The 22,758-nt window shown below is 37.7% G+C and overlaps 1 protein-coding gene and 1 long non-coding RNA gene across 4 annotated transcripts; one reads left to right on the top strand and one right to left on the bottom strand.

Annotated features, from left to right (window-relative positions):
- On the bottom strand, window positions 1-4,572 carry LOC141365385 (uncharacterized). Of its 2 annotated transcripts, XM_073869856.1 has the most exons (5): window positions 3,174-4,572; window positions 2,693-2,861; window positions 1,081-1,188; window positions 657-864; window positions 2-541 (listed from the first exon to the last, which is right to left on the bottom strand). In XM_073869856.1, exons 2-5 carry the CDS (start codon window positions 2,857-2,859, stop codon window positions 74-76), a joined length of 951 nt encoding a protein of 316 aa, XP_073725957.1. In that variant the 5' UTR covers window positions 2,860-2,861; window positions 3,174-4,572; the 3' UTR covers window positions 2-73. The 2 variants fall into 2 exon arrangements, with proteins under 2 accessions (XP_073725958.1, XP_073725957.1); XM_073869857.1 differs by lacking the exon at window positions 3,174-4,572 and having other exon boundaries at window positions 1-541; window positions 2,693-3,015.
- Window positions 4,573-5,703: 1,131 nt separating this feature from the next.
- On the top strand, window positions 5,704-16,204 carry LOC141365389 (uncharacterized). Of its 2 annotated transcripts, none has more exons than XR_012370627.1 (4): window positions 5,704-5,769; window positions 5,860-5,992; window positions 6,449-6,592; window positions 15,986-16,204. It is a non-coding gene; the product is annotated as an uncharacterized lncRNA (long non-coding RNA). The 2 variants fall into 2 exon arrangements; XR_012370628.1 differs by having other exon boundaries at window positions 5,723-5,773.
- The last annotated feature ends 6,554 nt before the right edge of the window (window positions 16,205-22,758 follow it).

Genomic DNA, 22,758 nt, shown 5'->3' with positions numbered 1-22,758 from the left:
GAAAGGCCACCCTACAAAAACATCACACAAGGACGAACAACTGTCTTCTGGTCATGACCGGTCTTGTTTTGTCTCATTTAAATTTATAAACCTTTTTAATGTCATGAAGTATGCGGCCAATGGGTCCATGTCTGTGATTCTTCCCAAGCCAATAGTTCCACTCAATGAGACAAAGATTTTTTTGTAATGAATGTTCAGTGAGGTTTCCCCTGTAGCGATATATATTTTCTTTATATGAGCGCCATGCACGCTCCATGTGCTGTGTGTGTGCGCCCGATTGTGGATGGACGAAGAAGCGTCTGTGATTCACCTGATAGTGAATGTAACCCTGCTGTTGCAAGGTATTGTATGCTCTCCAGCTATCACTGAGAATTTGACTCCCAGTTCTTACATACTTTTGTATAATGGGTAGCAGATGCCTTCTGGAACGGCTTTTGACCAACTTCAAAACTGGTCTTCGACGTGCAGCCCTCACCTCCAGCAATCCAAAGACCCATGTACGTTGTCGTCTCCAGGCTCTCCCAAATCGTCCACGGTTGTACTACAAATAGTCAAATAAAAATGAAACAGCCATGTTATTATTAATTAATGGAAGAAAATTATTTTTAAATATTTTTATCCCGCTTGTCAACATCATCTGACATTCAGTGTTGTACCTTTCTTTTGTGGCAGAATTTACTTTCATCAATGACAACAAAAGAGTGTCTACCACCAATTCTCATCTTTTTTCTCTTCTTAAGTCGTTGAATGGCAGTAACGCAGCAGTGGCGAAGTGTATCATACACTTTAGTGATTGATGCACTGCTTCCAATAACCCCTTCCTCAATCATGTCCACATGTCTTTTTCTGAGACCTTGAGCAAAACTGACAATTCAAAATGAATACTGTTAATCCATACACATATAATGTATCTAGTGATTGTTGAATTAAAAATAATATTTAATGAATGTGCTGTGTCAGAGGGTTGTGAGACAAATTGAGCTAAAGTATACAATTCTCTAAAGGTAAAAATATAACTATTGTTTCACATAAAAATGCTAAAAATGCATTGAAGTCCATTCATAAAAATAAAAAGCTTACTTGTGCATAATCTTGAGCCAGGTTGACAGATCCATGTGTGAACCTTCAAAAACTGAACCCTTCTTTATGGTTCTTGAAATGTCCCCGTGGCAGCTTCTTCGACACCTCCTGTGGAAATCATTAAACAAAAATGTGAAAATAATATTAATAATAAAAACATACCATTTGATATTGCATAAAACTTAGATAAACCTTAACAAGGATTCAAAGAGTTTATATTGTTTTATGTTTATATCATATTACACAAATAAGCTATCCTTGTATGAGCTGCATCTCTTTCGACAATAAGGTATGTATTCATGAAAAATCAACTCTATGGTGGTGAAAATCCACAATTTAAATTAAAAATAATATTTAAATAAGTCCAAAATCATGATCTATACAGACAGTGCCACACAATGTTTAGACACATATGACAAATCTGAGCAATATTTGCCTGTGCACTAAGGAACTAAGTTTCCACTGACAGATACAAAATTTCCAACTCTCTGTTCCTAACACTGTTCTGTCTGACACGCATGCATAAATAATATGTCTGTAAGCAATAAGGTACAAGAGGCTGTGCTGTATCGTGAAATAAGTAACGGCCGAAGGGGTTGCAGGCACAACGCGAAACACCCTTCAGCCGTTACGTATTCACGATACAGCACTTGGCTCAAGTACCTTATTGCTTTTATTAAACGGTTACCACACAATGTTAAAGTTAAAAAAATATTAGTGCAACTTTCATGAAGTTAAATCAATAAAAAGCATTCCTTCCACTAGAAAAAATAGTCCCTGACTGTTAACAACAAAGTTCCAATGTGTAATATGCATGAAAGCTCAAATAAAAACAACAAACCGATACGTGTGGTTGCTAAGGGTGTTGCTAAGGGCGCAGTGATAAACAGAACTGTTGGGTGAAGCGTGTTTTATCGCGAATAAAGCACACCTATTGACCAATCAGAATCAAGGATTGGAACTAACCGTTTTATTATTATTTTTATAAAACGGCTTGTTCCAATCCTTGATTCTGATTGGTCAACAGGTGTGCTTTATTCAACAGGTGTGCTTCGCGTCGTGCCTAACAACGCCCTTCAGCCGTTACTTATTCACGATACAGCACAGCCTCTCGTACCTTATTGCTTACTTATAGCCTAGCTGCTTATATATTGCCAGGGTTAGAGGAAAAATATACTCACTGATATACTGCATACAAACATAACCGTTACTACAATGTTGTAAATACATATTTATTATTTGTGTGTGTGTGTGTGTATGTTTCTCTCTCTACTTGGAATGAACAGGTTTGGTTATTCCAGTATGGACAGATCTTAATCCTGGGGGTTGATTTCTTGGTTTTGTGCAATCCAATCAAAATCTTCCACAGCATAATATTTTTACTATAGACACCTTGCTTCTAAACACTCATCTAATTAATAATTTTGGCTATATCTGTAACCTTATGAAGGACAGATCATGATACGTCACCATACAATGACATTGTGTCAGAATTAGAAAAACTGATGTAGCATGCACACTGTTTATCTAAACTGTGGGCACTAATACATGAAAAGGGAAATCAATATTCCACAACTAAGCAAATCATGTACACATTTACTTATATACTTACCACCTATAACCAAGTCTTGTAGAGCCTGATTTTGCCATTTTCATGTGGTGCTTACAAGCAGGGCACTTCATCTTTGGTGCAAGTAGCCTTTTTTTCTGCAACCACTTAATCAGCTTTCTTCCTCCTTTCTCCATTTTGTGGACCAATTCTGCCATTAACCTGCCCATGGCTATAGAAGACAAAAATAATGCCTACATTTATTATTGTAATCATCAAATCTCATGTAGATCATTGCATAACTTTAAAATTGGCCATTTTCAAAATTGCACTAGGCCATCTCATTATGAATCACATTTTAGATGGGGAGTGTGACCAACAAAATAAAATTGTGCATGTTTGTTTACTTAAATTGATAATCATAATTTTTGCATGTTGAAACAACAAATTTAGGTTGTAGATAATAGTTATATATGTATAATATTATCGTCAAACAATATCAGATAATGTTACATTAGAATCAACTTTAAGGAAACTGGCTTACCTGGAAATGTGTTAACAACAAAAAGTAAATGCAGTCCTGATACTAAAAACCCGAAAACAGAAGAAACACAAGCCTGTAACAAAAATCAACAAGATTAGATAGATTAGTGGCAATGCTAAAGTTGACAGTGACCTTTATGATCATCAAACTGACAACGAGTCTTTCACTGTAGATCGATGCGTAATAGTAGCGGCTCCTAGCCAAAAATTAAGGTGGGGAAGACACTGGATCTTAACGCGAATTATGATGTCAATGTAAGGCTTTATATTCTAATTGCTAATACATCATACACACTTTTGGCAGAATTCTAATGTCCTTGCGTTGTTAAGCCTGAGGGTGATATTCTAATGGTTTACATTACACATGCCAAAAGCATAGAACGCCATTGTACCTGTGCATTTGTGTATTCATTGCGTCAAAACGTTGTTTTGGATTGTTGTAATTTAGGAATTTCAGTGAGGTCATATCTGTCTATTCTTAGAACAAACATAAAACATACACTAGAACTATTGCATATAAAAACCATTCAGGTACTCACAATTTTTTAAATCAGCTTCTGCTTAAGTTAAATTCAAGGTTTCACAACTCGTATAGTTTGATAATTAAATACAATTAAATACAAACAGTTGTAAAGCAAGATAAAACCTTGTATGTGGTTCATTCACTTCATGTTTTAGGAGATTAGAAGTTTAACCAAGAATCTCTTGTTTTCATTCTTCCTTTCACTTTTTAATTCTCAAGTACAATTACTTCTCAATTAATGTGGTTCTTTTTTACTTTTACTTAAGTATGATTCTGGCCAGATACTTTTACTTTTAATTAAGTAAAATTTACACTTACTTAGTAGTTGTATTTTCACTTAAGTAACATATTGAAGTACTTTTTACACCTCTGCATATGGCCAGACATTGCTTTTCCTGACATATGTTTGTCTTGCCTAACACTATTAAATCATCCCACCTTTGTAGAACACAAGACTCATCATAATGGATGTTTAGGGTATGTAACGTTAATTTTGAAAAAGCTAACGGTAGCCGACTAGCAATGAAATAACGACCCCACCCTCCGCTCAAATCGCCATCCAAAGTCTTTTATGTTGTTCAAAACACATTAACACGCACAGATCAGATGTCCACATGTCATGTCTCATTCACCAGTAACAAAAACTTACAGTACAAAGTAAATAACATTCCCAAAATAACCAACAGAAACAACTGGTTTACATCAGAATTAGTTAAAGCACACTTTCGGTTGTGTAGACGTAGTAACTAAGTTATATCGTTACACTAATCCGTAAACGAACACAAATTTCATAAACAAAACAATGTTTTATCAAAGAAGAATCTGAATCCATCTTAATACAAACTTATCGCGTTAAGTTACCTACCTTACCAAAACAAACAATGCAAAAAACCGCCTGACTCCACAAACTGGGCTGGCAATATTTGAAATAGTGATGGGTCGTTCGCGAACGAGCCGTTCTAAGAGCTGATTCTTTGTAATGAACGAGCAGAGCCGAATCCTCAGACGCGGGCAGGGGTGGGACCTTAAGAGCCGGCTCTTCTAAGGGAGCCGAGCCAGAAGAGCCGAATCTATGAAAAGAGCCGGAATGCCATCACTAAAATGTAGAGCCGGAGCTTGAGCCGAAAGAGCCGAAACTATGGAAAGAGCCGGACTGCCCATCACTAATTTGAAAAAAGCAAGAAAAGTGGGCAGATCCCAAGGATACAGGGGACGAACTGTGAGTGGTGAGATCGTAACAAGGGCGTGGTGATCTTGAACCTGCTTACGTCACGAGTCATTTTTTTTGGACCCACAATCCAATAGAAAAATTCAACTGCAGTAGCCACCGTTCAACCTGAAGAGGGCAGCACTCAAACGTTACCCCATATGTAGTATTGAAACACTTTCCAAATGTAAAAACGTAATAAAATCATTGAACAGCACTAATAAAGCATCATTCTTACAGAACATTAACTAAAATAAATTGGTTAGGGTTTAGTTACGCTTTAATATAGTGATTGCTAATAGGGTGTGTGAGGAGACTTTTAACCAGCATAAATAAAATGTTTCTGGATCAAATACCCTGCATTTAATGAAGACTCACTGACAAAACTTTGCAATTACACATCAGGGTACTCATTTAAATGTATTTCATGTACTTTTTATATGATTTTTTTATCCCAAAATTTTACATCCCTGACATATGCCAAGTTACTGCTACTGATTCACTTCTCCTATGAGTGGCAAATTCAACAAATGGCTGTCTGTTCTAGCGGTGGTCGCGAAAATGTCAGTATAACTGAAAATTAGCAGCAAAAATTAAATTTTGTTGGACTTGATAGTGAACCTAGCAACAATCTAACAACAGCCTTTTCCAATTTAGACGCGTTTTCCCCGTGTTTTTTTGCTGATTTCACATTGTACACAAATGCTGCCGCTTTGTCTTTTACCACTCAGTGGGCGTAACCGCGATTCCCAGCTTAGTGAGTCTTCGCGATTCATAGCGACTCTGAAACAGTGAATCTTTTTTTAATCGATTCCCAGCAAACTTCACACATGTGCGCGCAGCAGGAGGACAGGATACGTTAAGACAGTAGGTATTTCGATTACATTTATGATCACCTAACGTTAACTGTTTAATTTGTTTTTGGCTTTTATCAATATTTGATTGTTTTTGTCAAAGATGAAACGCACCAAAAGAAATATATTAAAACCAGCCAAATACAGGGCGGTGGAGGAAAAGGCCGAGGTCGCATGTGGGAGCAGCGAGACAAGCACCGCCACCTTATCGAAGAAAAATTCGACTGGACTTCAATGTAAGAGAAGAACCTTTCCCTCTATATAAGTTTTGATAGTAATTAGCTACTTTTAACACCTGAGCTTTGTGAACAGCTAACACATATAACCTGTTACCTGGTGTTATTACACCATTACGACTCCTGTTTTTTAGTGTCACCTAAACGTGGACTGTTTTTATTTTCACAAGTGGAAATTCGATACAATGCAAGCTTAATTTATATACAATTATTATTGTGCCATTCATTTGTAAGGCAAATGTATTTTTGACAAACTACGTACAAGAACATTGCTGCAATGTAAGTGGCTCAATTATGTTTGGACATATTAACAATTTAAGTGTATGAATGAAAATTTACATTACCAGAGATGATTTGATGTTATGAAGAATGAGAAAGAAGTCAAATTATGGGTTTTCGAAAAGACATTGAAAGAGTAATAAAACCTCTAAATTTTCTCTAATTTTTCTCTAATAGGTAAGATTTCTACTTTAAAAGCCGAGATCTCCTTGCTTAAAGATGAGTGCAATTTTTTAAATCAGGGGATTGAAAAGATGAAGTCTGTTGTTCCAACTGCCAGGTCTCAAGTCCATACTGATCCGACAGTGCCAGATTCTTCAGGTTTGTGTTTCATGCTTTATTGTTATTGGTTTCTGTCAGAAAAACTATGTTTGCTTTGGAGTAAACATATTAATGAGGAGTACGTAATTATTGTCATAATTTTACAACAGGACTGAAGTTGAAAAGCTGTTACAGGGCTCCAGACTAACTTTTTTTACTAGGAGAACAGTGGCCCCCAACTGAAAATTTTAGGGGCACAACCAGACAATTTAGGATCACACACCATAAATCAACATGCTGACCAAACATTCACATTTCTACCAATTTCCACTGTATTACTAATAAATACTTTAATGATAGATGCAGAAAGTACAATATGCTGTTTTCAAATTCAGTATCACATCACAAAAAAAGGTCACCTTTACTGGTTGCACATGTGTGGCTGAATGTAAAATTCAGTGGCACACTCTCAAATTTTGGTGACAAAATGCCACCATTTGGTGGCAGTCTGGAGCCCTGTGTTATCTACGTCTTCCTTGAGAAATAGACATGTTATCTAATTATTTAGTCTCTACACTCTAGCTGATCCCAGTGAACAGGATTTGTGAATGAATCAATCCTCTTCCACAAACATTGAAAGTGATTAATAAATTAGTAAACATGGTACCTGCACTTAATAAAGATGGTGAAAGTTGTTCATCAAAATTATTGGAATATGAAACCATTAAAAAAGAGAAACACTCTAATATATTTTTTAAACTAACAAAAGTTTCTTAAAGTGACACCATGTAAGTTTTCAACCTTCATAATAAATTTTCAAGACCCTTGTCATAGTACATCGACTTTAAATAGGTTGAATGACATGTCTACAATAGCCTGACGGGGTCTGTATCACTTTTACTCGTATTTCAAAACTTAGGGTTTCTGGTAGTAACCAGAGCACAAAAAAACTACAAAATTCGACTGCTTTACGGCATACGTCACCTTCTCCACACAATTTATTTTTAACGTGAATTTGGCTGGAGGCTACTTAAGGAGTGTAGAGTGCAACTTCTATTAAATGACTCTGTGGCACCGTATTAATGTCACGGACCTATGACACGGGTGACCCGGGTTCGATTCCCCTTTAAGGCAATTTTTATATAAACTCACGATCTTGATTCTTACATAAATGCGATGTTCTTTATAAATGACGGCGATTATCTTGCATATAGTTCCCTGTATTCAGATGCTGTGTTCACGTATTTACCTTTCTTTGACTGTGTCTATGATATTTACATTACAATCCAGGATGCTACAGCAGTCAAACTTGCTCACAGTGTAAAACCAAACCCTATTCATTCACCAATCAGATCTGAGCGTTTCTCTCTTCTCTCTTCCTCATTTGCTGCGTTCCGCTGTCACTCGCGTGACGTATTACAAAGCGGCAGACCTAAAGTCTTTGCCTAAACACATCGGTTTATTGGATTTGGAGCGACAATTTTCACTCAAAAGAGAGGAAAAACGAGCGCCATTGCGGAAAATCCTGGTGGTGAGGGAGAGAGAGATGATGCAATAATATTTGTTTCGAAAAAGCAAGGAAATAGTTCTGGTCGTTTCTCAATTGGAAGGCTGCAGCCTCCGGAGGTCAAATATGCAGGCTGCATACGTCATCAAGCCTCGTTTATTAAAGGTATAGCAGAGGATTTTCTTAAAATTTAGAAAAGAACCGCCTTTCTCCACTTTTTAAAAAATGCAATTGCACAACACTCCTGATTGACAGCTAGTAGGACCAATAGTCTTGATGATCCACCCGGAAACAGAAAATCCTCCGCCATACCTTCAAGATAAACTGAGCATTACATTCGCAAGTCATAAGCATACTGCAACAATTTATGATTAACTAAGTATAATAGTCAACTTTATAATTGTTAAAATTATGAAATAAGACAGTCTTGATGATGTATGCAGATTAAAAATACAACATCCGGAGGCTGCAACCTTCAGATTGAGAAATGGCTTCTGCCACGACGAGTTGCTCATCAGAAAGTTGTAACATGACGTTTCTCCCTGTTGTCTCAAAATGTTGATCGTTTAGCGTTTTAAATGTTTAGTTTTTAGTTTAGTTTTAAGGTCGGCCAGTTCCTTTTCTTTGCGACAGTGCTGCGGCGCTTGTGGCCTCAAGGGGCGCTAGGCGTGAAAAATACATGTCTAGCACACCCTAGTGGCCAAAAAGTTCCACGGTGTGCCTTTAATTTGACTAACTATATACATATAACTAAAGAACATGTCAAAATTTACAGTACATCAAAAGACAAAATCAAATGAATAATGTTATTTTGCAGACCTCTTATTGTATTGTGATTTGCAGGTGAAAAAGTTATGTATAGTTTTAATTCTTTTCCAACAGCTTTTAATGACTGTACCTGTATTTTAATCGCCACAATCGCCTTGAGTTCGGTCATTTTCGGATGCGGAGCCGCGCGGAAAGTTACAAAAAATGCCGTGCGCAGCGCCACGCGAAATGGGGTCTCGCGCACCCAACGCGTCATTTTTGCCGCGCGCACCAACGCGCTCTTGCGGACGCGGCGACCATAAACAAGGCTTAAGAGGCGATCTTTGCTTTGTGCCTAAAACCCCCTTCGCTGTTTTAAAATGCACTGTAACACCACGTCTTCGCGGGGCCTTTTGCTTTTATAAAATGGTTACATCATATGCATAGCAGGATTTCATAAAATAAAACGCAGCAAATAAGTAGTAATTATATTAGTACACATATTACCCTTCCACCAAACAAATTAGTGCCTCAAAATCAAGTGTGTCTGCAACAAAGCGGTTCCCAATCAACTAGGGATGTGCATTTATGTCATTTTTTCATTTCGATTAATCCATAGGTCTGAAGAACGAGTACTCGATTAAATGGGGGCGGGGCAATCAAAGGGGTGGGGCGTACACGTCATGGTGAAAATTAAAATATTTTTATTAAAAACACTCAAATAAAACTTAATTTTGAATAAACTATGAGAGAACAATGAACACATACTAGATTATTAATGAATTAAATGTTTTTAACAGAAACCTCTTACTTAAGCCCTTTTCACACAGAAATTCCGTAAAATACACGTAAAATGCATCCTGGATTTTTGCGGAATAGTTAGAGTTTTTGTTCGTTCACACTGCCAAGATTACACGGCATCTGATGATCCCGGAAAGACACGTGACATGTTGAAAGTCCCGCCCTCTCTTCTACGCAGCGTCTGAAGTTTGCATTTTATATATTATTTCTCTCTCCAGAAACAACTCGAGTGCATTTTTGTTTATAATAAGACTACAAAGGAGCGCGTGAACGCACAGTTCTATTCTGGTGAATGATCTCAGCTTCAGAGTGGATATTTGACAAGCTCCCTGATTTCTGCTTTGATACAGTTTTCAGACATTTCTCATCGTGATTGTTTATATGCATTTAAAACCCGCATTTTGAGGAGCTGGACAATATATTTCGTTGGAATGACATGCGGGTATTTTCGTTTATTATAGCTCAAATGAGCACGTGACGCGATATTCTTTTATGCTGCTGAATGATCTCCGTTTCAACGCAGTAAGTAACGAGCTAACTTACCTGATATCTGCTTCAGTCCAGTTTGCTGACATTTCTCGTAGTGAATGTTGTAAATCCCTCATTTTAAAGAGTTGAACCAACTTCATGTTGCCATGACACGCGCGTCCTCACTACAGCACGTGCGTCATTGTTTATGCGTCTCATTTATCATTTCCTGATAACTGCTTCAATCTAGTTTGCAACATTTCTCGTGGTGAATGTTTATATGCATGTTATCTGTCGTTGTAAGGAGCTGAACCATAACTTGTGTTGTGATGATGACGCGCGCGTCCTCGCTTCGACACGCCCTTTACAGCATTCTTGTTCACACAGAGGGTTACCCGCGTATCTTACTAGGTCCTCTTTCCGGCAACGATCCCAGAAGATAAACGGAACGAGTTTTTGTTCACACAGACGCTTGTCTGGCAATTTTACGGGTATTTTCTGGGACCAGAGGTCTGTGTGAATGGGGTTTTACAGGAATAGCTGCGTGATGAAGTGAAACGAAAGGGTTAATAAACACAAACCGAAGCGCTTTCTACATGACGCACTCTACATAATATTAAGCCTTTATACAACATAAATGTACAACGTGCATCTGTCCGCATAAAATTCAAGACTTCATCTAAGTTTTCAACTAAGTTATGTACAGAAAGTTTAACTCCCGTTGTTGCTGTGCGTCATAAACAGCGTGCTTTTAAACATGTCCAGTCAAAACACAAGCTTCATAACATTAAGCAGCTTTAAGTCTTTGCTATCATTTTAGCGATTAGCTGTGTCATCCCTTACCTGTTCAAGATGCTCGTATGGCTCTCTGGTATCTCTTGATATTTGATGATAACCCATTGAACTTTCAACGGCGCTGTACATTTTGCATCTGACTGACTGTATTTCCGAAAATCACGGCATCCTTTTAAACCATAGTGCCTCAGTGATGTGAGGTGAGGTGTGGCCGGCTTCACGGGATCGGCGGGCTGCCGTGCATTGCGCGCATCGGCGGGTTGCTTCACGGGATCGGCGGGTTGCCGCCGCGCCGTTTGTTTTTGAATCACGCATGGTAATGTAACTGATGTCATACGCCGGTCTGCGTAGCTCGACACGACGTCAAACACGCATCTCCAGACCCAGTTTCACTATCAGATGCGCTTGTAATGCTAACCAGCTAGCCAAATGCCGCCATATCCATAATACATAAATAAATAAACCCACATGATCATCGTTTTCATGATCGATCATCGATGCTACGTTCGAGTACTCGAGCAATCGAGTACTCATGCCCATCCCTACAATCAACACAGACGGAGCAAAGCCACAATGAAAATATGATTAAATTATCATCTAATTTATACATTATCATTTGTGTCTATATTGTGGAACTGTTGAAGTGTGGATTGAAAAATTTGAACTTTGGCAGAAAAACGCGCCGTGTTAATCAATCAGGAGCTTGCTCTAGTAGTGACATGATTATAGGAAGTGAGTGGAGCATAGACTGTAAAAAAGATGGACGACGCCTGTTCGCTCTCTTCCAATGGTGAAAAGTGAAGCCGCCAGTTGCCCGATATGGCGCTGACATCTTGGGTCTTGAGTCTGCGCAATAGCGATTTCGGGACCAGTCATGCGCAGTAGTGAGCAGGAAGGGAAGGCGCGAAGTTCCAAGTGAATTTCCACAACACCGGTCTCGATGACCAGAATTTCACGCGTGGCTTTCACCAGTGAATGAAGCGAGGAAACGCATAATATTCATGTAGCAAACTAGACAGGACAGACGCTTTGACGCTTCAAACGTGCCTGGTGTGAACCCATGGTCAAAGCAATACTCAAAACATAACGTTACACAGAGACAAGTTTGAACTGAGTGAATGCTTCAGTGTTTAACTTGTGAAAAAAGCACCACCTAGTGGATAATAGGGGATTGGGTTAATACTCCTCAGGGTAGCATTTTTTTCTTAAAGCGTAACTAAACCCCTGGTCAGAGCCTGACTCCACCCACTGGCAATATTTGAAAAATGCAAGAAAAGTGGGCAGATCCAGTGTGTGGTGAGATCGTAACAAGGGCGTTGTGAGCTTGAACCTGCTTACGTCACGAGTTATTTTTTGGACCCAACATCCAATAGGAAAATTCAACTGCATTAGCCACCGTTCAACCTGAAGAGGGCAGCACTCAGACATTTTTACACCATATATTGTAGTATTGAAACACTTTATACCCAAATGTCAAAAAACTTACTAAAATCAATGAACAGGACTAATAAACCATCATTCTTACAGATCATCAACTAAAAAAAGTTGGTTTAGGGTTTAGTTACTCTTTAAAGAAACAGTATGTAGGATTGTGGTCAAAACTGGTACTGCAATCACAAAACTTGTGGCTAAAACTGGTACTGCAATCTCACAACTGGTGGCCAATACACAACATGACAACATGAACATCAGTTGAGGGCTGCAACTCCACTTTTTAAATAACAATATCCTGGCCAGACCACTGTTGTCAGTGATGTAAGTATTTGAAATGAAAATGATTTCTTAATGTTTAGTGACCTATCAGGGCCATGTTATGATTAATTGATATAAATTTCTTACATACTGTTCCTTTAATTGACGAAATAACTAAACAATGTTTATTGATGTATTATTTCTATGGATATCACCATTAATTGAGGAATTGTTGAAAAGTTAAAATATGATTAAAGACTGTGGTGTAAGCAATAGGGCTGGGTATCGATTAAGATGTTCCAGATCGATTCTATTTCGATTCACAAGCTATCAAATCGATTTGATTTCGATTCTCTGTTCAATTTTCGATTCCGGTTCTCGGGACAGTTTTTACACTCGATTCTCGGTTCAACTCAATGAATATAGATTTAATACAAATACTATATTAATTTAAAATAACAGTGAACATAAGTTTACAAGTGGGTAATTAATAAAAATAAATTAAAAGCCACAACACTAACCTGGTCCTCTGGCTTGCAAAATCTAAAATGCTTCCATACATCTGACTTTTTATCTGAAGGTGGCATCAACGACAATGAAGCACATAAAACCACCATTTTAAGCACTGAATGAAAGAATGACAGGCTCCTTGGTAAAATTGCGCAAGGCAAAAAAGAGGGTGACATCTAGTGAAGAAGACTAGTAATTTGATTAACGTTAATCTTACATTCAATGTTTGCATAAAAAAATCGATTCTGCTCTTTGAGAATCGATTCTGAATCGACCATGTAAAAAAACCCCGATTAATCGAATAATCGATTTCTTTGCCCAGCCCTAGTAATCAACATAGCAACAGTGGCGAAGTGATACTATGTAATGTGGTCTGAACCTTGGGGTTACCGGGGTATTTTATCACAGCTCAGAACGTGTTCCAACCAATCAGAATAAAGAACTAGAACTGCCTGTTTTATAATATCCTTTTTCATTTATAACCTTTAATGTAGTGTGTATTATAGCTGTTTATAAATGTAATGCAATGTACAATTTGTACTTTGACCGGCCCTTAAACAATGTTAAAACCAATGCCATTGCTTAGCTGAAACTCAAATATAGATTTTTCTGTAAGCAGTAGATTTACCACAACATAATAAACCAGAATAGGGGCACTTTAAAAAAATTTCAGCTGCACTACAAAGATTGTGGCTATATCACAATCTCCAATTTGACATGATGTGATAGGATTGTTCCATCATAATTACTTATAACAACATGATTATTAATTTATAGATCAATAGTCCCTTTCACACATACAGTCTATACTGGTAATTTACTGGTAAATTGCAGTTAACAGGTCATGTGTGAACAGAACCTTTCCGGTAAATCAGTGCTCCCAATTTACCAGTAAGACAGGTTAAAGGATGACCAGTAATTTACCGGTAAGTGCTATGTGTGAAACGAAAAATGTAGAATTACCGGCATTTAGAACGGACGATGTCAGACCACGCTGACAGCTTCAGGCCAGTGAGAAAGTTTTTATAAAGATGATGACACGTTTACTCCCGCACTGTCCACTGACGTTTCCACACACATGCTGCTTAAAAGTTGAGCACACCCGAAGCTAACATCCGCATTTCTTTACCAAAGTTGTTTATTAAAACAGATTATCATCTATTTGCCAAATTACCGATGTCCTTAGCACATTCTCTGTGAAGCCTAATGTGGAAACGCAGGTTCCGTTTGACGCCGCCTAACGCATTGTTGTTTGGTTACAAGCAACTTTGCGACCGTCAGCGTTTGCCACAGATGTGAAAACAACAAAATACGGACCATGGATATTAAGTCATAACCCGCCATTGTTTACAATTACAACACTGAGCTCGCCGGCCCCACGCCACAGTTAACTTACGCTTTCTCAATGAATTTACTGGTATTTTGATACTGATGAGTGAATGATGTCTTGCTGGTAAAAAGACGGAACGTCACTGCATGTGTGAACACTGAACAGCACATTTTTGTATTTACTGTTAAATTCATTCTGATAAATTCATGGTAATTTACCAGAATTACTGTGTGAAAGATGCTAGTGTCTCAAGCTTCACCAAAACAAAAAAAAAATCAATTTACAGTGATTACATGGCCTAAACATTTCAGTGCAGATCAGTGTCAATGTATAAACAACCCGACCAACGTTTTCAACTAACCCGCTCGCTACTCAAACCGCAAAACAATAAAAAATTAATATTGTACCCGACCTGCTCCCTTGCCCGCATTTTTTAAAAGTAGTAATTGTTTAAAATAGTTAATTGGCATCTTTATTTCAAACAACCTGACCAACCGCGATCCTAATATCATAAAAAATATTTTTGGATAACTCGTTACCGCTGGTGCAGATGGACTGATTGACAACATCACCATTGCCCTTGGGTAACAAAGTAATTTGAAATTATCAAACCACAATTTGTATCTTTTTCTCCAGTAGTTAAATGTGATTGCATATGCACTTTAACATGGACTGAGAGTCAGCTTCACTCTGGTTCTGTCAAATCACGCTAAAGAAATGTATTTTCTACTAAGGGTGTCACAAAATTAAGTCACAACCTCGAACTTCGAATTAAAAAAATGGATCGTCGATGCTGCCACGCCCCCATGTCACGTCCGGTCGGCTTGCCAAGTGGGGGAAAATAAACTCTCAGAAGTGCCTTTAAAAACATCCATCCAGCGGAATGCGATTTATATTTTAAACAGAGGGATGTATTGCTACAACTCCTTGAAATGCATATCATAAACAGGATTACTACCTAGTGATCTGCCTTCGGACAGAGCGCAGCTCTCTGCACGACGTGGACGAGACAGCCGCCAAGATGCAGCGGGTTATATTTTAAACAAAAGGTATAGTTTGCCTCAGCTCGCATGAAACGCATAAAACTGAACAAATACGTAAGGATTATTACTTTAGTGTATGTTTAGACTTTGGACAGATGCGAGATGCGCATGCACGTGAGACAGAGAGAAACGCAGCTGCTTATGACGCACCGGTTTTAGTTCAGATAATAAGAGTCCAAGACGTGCGCATTAAGTCTATCTGCGTGCAAGAAGGAATTCTCTCTCTACACGCTCTCTCGCGTAAAGTAAAGCCCACAAACCCCCATGGAAAGTAAAGCCCACAAACCCCCGAGGAAAAGCATGCAATGTGCATGTTAATGTGAAACTATAATAATAATAATAAGAATAAGAATAAAGGCATATAATGTTTTGTCTTAAAAAAATCATTAAAAAATCGAGAATCGAATTGAATCGTGACATCAGAATCGAAAATGTAATCGAATCGAGGATTTGGAGAATCGTGACACCCCTATTTTCTACTAATGCACTTAAAGTAATAATTTGCTAAAGAGTTTCTCTCTCTCTCTCTCTCTCTCTCTCTCTCTCTCTCTAAAATGCAGAACAGGAAGACTCCTGGGATTCCACCAGCTCCTCTTCATCAGATTCCTCGGTGAAAGGGAAGAAAAAGAAGAGAAACAAAATGAAAAGGAAGAGCAAAAAAAAGGGGGGGAAAAAATGATGTTATAGTTTATTATCATGTCTATATCGTTTAAAATGAAAAGTTCACAATCTGTTTTGAATTTGTTTGTCAAATAAAAGTTTATGACATAAGGATATTATATTTTGTGTGCAGATGTCGTACTTACTCTGTAACTACGTGAAACAAAGGGGTAACAAGTGCCACTTTAATTTACAGCCCGCAGATGTCTTACTTACTCTGTAACTACAGGAAACAAAGGTGTAACAAGTGCCACTTTAATTTACAGAACGCAGATGTCTTACATACTCTGTAACTACAGGAAACAAAGGTGTAACAAGTGTCACTTTAATTTACAGCCCGCAGATGTCTTACTTACTCTGTAACTACCTGAAACAAAGGCGTAACAAGTGCCACTTTAATTTACAGCCCGCAGATGTCTTACTTACTCTGTAACTACCTGAAACAAAGGCGTAACAAGTGCCACTTTAATTTACAGCCCCGCAGATGTTGTATTTACTCTGTAACTACGTGAAACAAAGGCGTAACAAGTGCCACTTTAATTTACAGCCCGCAGATGTCTTACTTACTCTGTAACTACCTGAAACAAAGGCGTAACAAGTGCCACTTTAATTTACAGCCCGCAGATGTTGTATTTACTCTGTAACTACGTGAAACAAAGGGGTAACAAGTGCCACTTTAATTTACAGCCCGCAGATGTCTTACTTACTCTGTAACTACCTGAAACAAAGGTGTAACAAGTGCCACTTTAATTTACAGCCCGCAGATGTCTTACTTACTCTGTAACTACAGGAAACAAAGGCGTAACAAGTGCCACTTTAATTTACAGCCCGCATATGTCTTACTTACTCTGTAACTACAGGAAACAAAGGTGTAACAAGTGCCACTTTAATTTACAGCCCGCAGATGCTGTACTTACTCTGTAACTACGTGAAACAAACGCGTAACAAGTGCCACTTTAATTTACAGCCCGCAGATGTCTTACTTACTCTGTAACTACAGGAAACAAAGGGGTAACAAGTGCCACTTTAATTTACAGCCCGCAGACGTCTTACTTACTCTGTAACTACAGGAAACAAAGGCGTAACAAGTGCCACTTTAATTTACAGCCTACCTATGTTGTATTTACTCAGTAACTACGTGAAACAAAGGGGGTAACAAGTTTGACTTAGACTGTAACAACAGAAAGCAATGGTATATTTACAGAGTAACTACAGAAAAAAGTTCTAGTTTTGCTTGCTTTGTTTTCACCATAGTTGCCTTGCCTATTTTAAATTTTGCTTGATGACCAAAAAAAAATCCTGTACTCTTTTTCTTAAGGTAAGTAACCTTTATTGAAAATTCTAAATAAATTGTATCGTACTAATAAATAGCATAAACACTTTAACTGAATTTCAAGTTTTCTTGTTCACTAATCTCCATCATCATGCATCATGAAATGATAAAATATGGTACCCCGTGGTTAAAATATGTGGTGTATGACTATGATTGAATGAAGACCCAGCGTACGTTACAACCATCTCAGAGGTCTCTTCTGAATCAGCGCAGTTTGTGGAATCCATGTGAAAGCAGATGACGCCAGTGTGATCACCACGCACCAGCTATATGTGGAGAGGAGTGTGATCGAGCCAATTCAGTGAATGTGTTTTCTCGCTAAATTACTCTCAAACATAAAATTGTTTTGCAAGTAGCTTACGCCATATCACGTAGGCCTAATATTTGAATCGTTAGCCAGAGGTTACTTACTGTATAAATAATTTGCAATTTCCCACGTCTTTAACATAATATGTAATATTACATAATGCCATGTAATATTAAAATAATTAGCCCTTACTTATAACATACTTACTGCATATATTATTTGTATTTTTACTGGTTGGTACCCCTTTGTTCCCCAAATATTATAACTTGTTCCCTTAAAATTACACATATGTACTTTATAAGTATACTATAATTACAGAAATGTAAGCTGTAAATTCGCTGTACTTACGCAGTACTTTACTGCATATATCCTGGTTGTTACTCCTTTATTCCATAAATATTATAAATTATTCCCTTATAATTACACATACCTACTTCATAAGTACACTATAATTACAGAAACATACGCTGTAAATTTGCTGTACTTACGCAGTACTTTACTGCATATATCCTGGTTGTTACTCCTTTATTCCATAAATATTATAAATTATTCCCTTATAATTACACATACCTACTTCATAAGTATACTATAATTACAGAAACATACGCTGTAAATTCGCTGTACTTACGCAGTACTTTACTACATATATCCTGGTTGTTACTCCTTTATTCCATAAATATTATAAATTATTCCCTTATAATTACACATACCTACTTCATAAGTACACTATAATTACAGAAACATACGCTGTAAATTTGCTGTACTTACGCAGTACTTCACTGCATATATCCTGGTTGTTACCCCTTTATTCCCCAAATATTATAAATTGTTCCCTTATAATTACACATACCTACTTCATAAGTATACTATAATTACAGAAACATACGCTGTAAATTCGCTGTACTTACGCAGTACTTTCCGGGCTGTAATCTAAAGCGTTACCAGAAAATATGTCATACATATCTGGGATGGCATGAGGGTAAATAAATTATAAGAGAATTTTGGGTGAAACACTCCTTTAACTCTAACAGAAGCCTAATTCTCACAGCCACACATCTGTGCACTATTTAAAAATGAAAACACCCAGAGGCTCAGAGTTATTAATCAGGTTAGCAGGTGAGGCTTTAATTGTTCACATCAAAAGCATAACTTACATGCATCATCATACATTATTCACACCAAGTTCTCCCTCTTTAATGTTTATTTCATAAATTCCATACTTGCTCAGGCTTGTTTAAATCTTTAGATCCCTGTATACTTCCCCACACAACAGCGACAGCTTGCACTACCCCAGGTAATAGATTCCAAATCCGGTCTCTTCGTTTGCCATTTCTTATGGATAAAGCCATAAAGCCCCACCTCTCTCTGATGTGCTCCTTACGGTGCCCTGAGAAGTCATTACCGCAAATCAGTACAGAAAAACAACACTGATGAGGACATTACTCTGTAGTATCTTCGGATATGGATGGGTGGAATGTAGATGTCTGCTGACCGAAACATCTGCCATTCATCGGCACTGCCAACTCCATCTGCTGTTTTGCACCAGCAATCGGGTCAGAAAAATTAGACCAGAAACGAACAAACTCACCTCTTCATTCCACCAGAAAGGTGTAGCAATGCATTTGTCTATTGTCCTAAAAAGGACACCTGCACATGGCAGGGAAAAAAGGAGTAGTACTCCAAAATACCCGACTTTCAAAATTCTTAAGCATTAAATCCAGTAGCGTTCAGCAGAGAGCTGTCCCTTATTTGACTGAATGCCCATATATAACAGTACTGTATGTTCTAAAGCTGGTTATTGAAGACTATAACGATGCGTTTCGCTAGACTGGTACAATGTGTAACCAGAGCAGAATTGTGAATTGAGCTGAGGCAGATGAAGATTGCAATATCTTTGAAAACTAAGCTGTCTAACATTATTGTGTCACTGGTAGAATGGTTCACAGCACTTTAATGGGCTGCTGAAGATAAAAACACAGCTAACAGCAGCTCACTGCAGCAAAAGACTTCACAACACCAAATGTAAATTTTTCAAATGTAAACAATCGTGCTGCACCAAATTACTGTACTGTTGTCACTGCAAAATGAGTTTAGTAGGATAGGTTATACTGGTGCGATTCCACAGAATATTGCAGTAATATCAAACCATCCTGGACTGCATGGCTCTGTGCTGATAAACTATAAAAACCAGATTTTTTATGTGGCTACACAGAACTCTGTCCAATCTATATTCTGCTTTATGAAGGATGTTATGGAGTGGATTCAAGTTTTATTGACGTGTCTGTGTTAAAACATTGAGGGGCGGTTTCCCAGACAGGGTTTAGATTAATCCAGGACTAGGCTTTAGTTATATTAGGACATTTCAAGGATCACTCCACTTTTTTTGAAAATATGCTCATTTTCCAGCTCCCCTAAAGTTAAACATTTGATTTTTACCTTTTTGGAATCCATTCAGCTGATCTCCAGGTCTGGCGGTACCACTTTTAGCATAGCTTAGCATAATCTATTGAATCTGATTACACCATTAGCATCATGTTAAAAATAACCAGAGTTTCTATAGTTTTCCTGTTTAAAACTTGACTCTTCTGTAGTTACATTGTGTACTAAGGCCGACAGAAAATCAAAATTTGTGATTTTCTAGGCCGATATGGCTAGTAACTTTACTCTCAAACTGGCGTTATAATCAGTGACTTTGCTGATGTAACATGGCTGCAGCAGGCGCAATGATATTCCGCAGAGCCCGAAAATAGTCACCTTAGTAACTTTCAATGGCAGGGGACTATTTTCAGGCGCAGCATAATATCACTAGGCCTGCTGCAGCCATGTTACATCAGCAAAGTCCTTGATTATTACGCCAGAATGAGAGTGTAGTTCCTGGCCATATCGGCCTAGAAAATCACAAATTTTTATTTTCTGTCGGTCTTAGTACACGAGGTAACTACAGAAGAGTCAAGCTTTAAATAGGAAAAATATCAAAACTCTTTGGTTATTTTTGAGCGCAATGCTAATTGTCTAATCAGATTCAATGGATTATGCTAAGCTATGCTAAAAGTGGTACCACCAGACCTGGAGATCAGCAAAATGGATTCCAAAACAGTAAAATCAAATGTTTAACTCTAGGGGAGCTGAAAAATGAGCATATATTTTTTTAAATGGAGTGTTCCTTTAAGTCGTTTTTATAAACATACCTTGCAAAAAAACAATACTGGTGTACATCTTGCAAAATGTTTTTAAATTAAGACATCTCAAACCTACATTTTAGTATTGAACTTGGATAAGCCTTGTCCGGGAAACAGACCCATATTGTTTAGGGTAAGAGAAAGGAGATCTTTATTATTTTTTAAATTGCAAAACTATTTTAATATAAATATAACAAAATAATTCGAAGAAGTGAAGCTTGTAAGATTCTTAGAATTTATGAAGATTAAGCAGATGTGAATATTTAATTGTGTATTTTGATAGCTTGTTTGTATGTTTTGGAATAAATACAAAGATAAGCAGACTATTGTAACTTATCTCTGTCTGCTTGTAAATCTTTAGAGGTCGAGGAGGTGCAGCTCCACCCCCTTCACTTGGACGAGGAGCAGCAGCACCCAGAGGAACTGTGGGTACACGCACCTCCCTCCCCACACCCACACTTGCTCGAGGAGTATCTGCACCCCGGGCCAGAGGATCTCCAGGGACCCCTGGATACAGACCATCGATACTGCAGGTCACACACAAATCATACGAAGACTATGTAAGTGAACTCATATCCAGTGTATTTAATGATCGTATTTTTATTAGGAAGTTTGTGTTTCAGTTTGAAAATAGGGTACCAAGGACTATGTGGAGTACATGGTCATCAGTTTTGTTAATTTAATGATTAAAGTTTGGGTATAAAGCATATACAGAAAGTCTTGCTTACACATATACATACACACGAGTAAGATACCTTTTATGATACCTTAAATCAAACTAATTGAAAAATCTTACAGAAGCTGCCTTCTATTTAAGGCTTAATGAATCAGAGCAGGCAGAACACACTCTTACAGATTGAAAACTATTTATTGCGAGTTCACATGTTGCCATAAAAAACACTTTGTGGTGTAAAAGATGAAAAATAGTGTAAAGTATAGAGATCAACACGTTATCAAAAAGTATTGGTAATATGACTAAGGATAATCAAGAATTAATGCGGAAGCTTTTATCATTTGTAAAAAAGTTTTTGGCGCTCAAGGTTATTTTTGACAATTTGCATCCAAGTGAACGTCAAACTCAAACCAAATGAAAAAGGCAATATCTCATGGATTCGGTTCCTACTGAGCTTTTGCCTTATGCAGAAGTCCTATACGTGTAGCGCTGTGTCAAATTGCTCTGTCTGCATGCAGAAATGGTGGAGTACAGGCTCATTACCAGTGTGAATTGAGTTCTGCTGGGGAGCCTCTATATTACTCGACACTTCCAAAACGTGGACATTTTTCTGTGAGTAATTGGGTCTGAAGTTCGCAGGTGGAGGAAGGTGGACTGAGAAATAAGCAGTTTCGAAATGTAGCCTTGCCCATCCTTTGGGATTTTTGTCTTACAATTCATGAATATTTTAGTCATTTTGTTTTTTAAAAATTGCATCTAATTTGGTGTATATTTGCAGAAACGGCAGAGTCCTGCATAGAGTAAAAACTATGTCAACTACAATGAGAATATTTAAAACCTAAAAAATTCTGGTCACAGCGTTGTTTAAAAAGAGATGGATAAGTCAGGAATAATTGTCAATTATTCCGCTTATACTACGGTTACCACACCTCAAGACATCGATCAGATTATATATTTAAAGGGATTTGTCCAGTTTTTGTACTTAAATCGCTATTGTGAGTAGGACTATTTCATCCGCATCTCATGCAACGGCTCTTTTGCTCGTCATTGTCTTTTGCTTGTACGTCATTTTAAAGCTGGCAATGGAGGCTTGAGCCGTTGATAGCATTCTAGTGCAGTTATTAATGAAGTTATTAGAAAGAGAGCAACAGAGACACAGAGAGAGAAAGAAAGAAAGAAAG

Source organism: Misgurnus anguillicaudatus, chromosome 1 (genome assembly GCF_027580225.2).
Source record: "Misgurnus anguillicaudatus chromosome 1, ASM2758022v2, whole genome shotgun sequence".
Classification (NCBI taxonomy): Eukaryota; Metazoa; Chordata; class Actinopteri; order Cypriniformes; family Cobitidae; genus Misgurnus; species Misgurnus anguillicaudatus.
Note: the sequence above shows the minus strand (reverse complement) of the source record. Positions and strands in the feature narration are given on the sequence as shown.

What these genes read in the sequence shown, in the direction of transcription:
- LOC141365385 (XM_073869856.1), bottom strand. Translation starts at nt 2,859, where the DNA reads ATGGGCAGGTTAATGGCAGAATTGGTCCACAAAATGGAGAAAGGAGGA. An exon ending in ACAAGACTTGGTTATAGGTG is followed by an intron (nt 1,189 to 2,692) that starts GTAAGTATATAA and finishes TGATTTCCACAG; the next exon opens with GAGGTGTCGAAGAAGCTGCC. An exon ending in TGGCTCAAGATTATGCACAA is followed by an intron (nt 865 to 1,080) that starts GTAAGCTTTTTA and finishes TTGAATTGTCAG; the next exon opens with TTTTGCTCAAGGTCTCAGAA.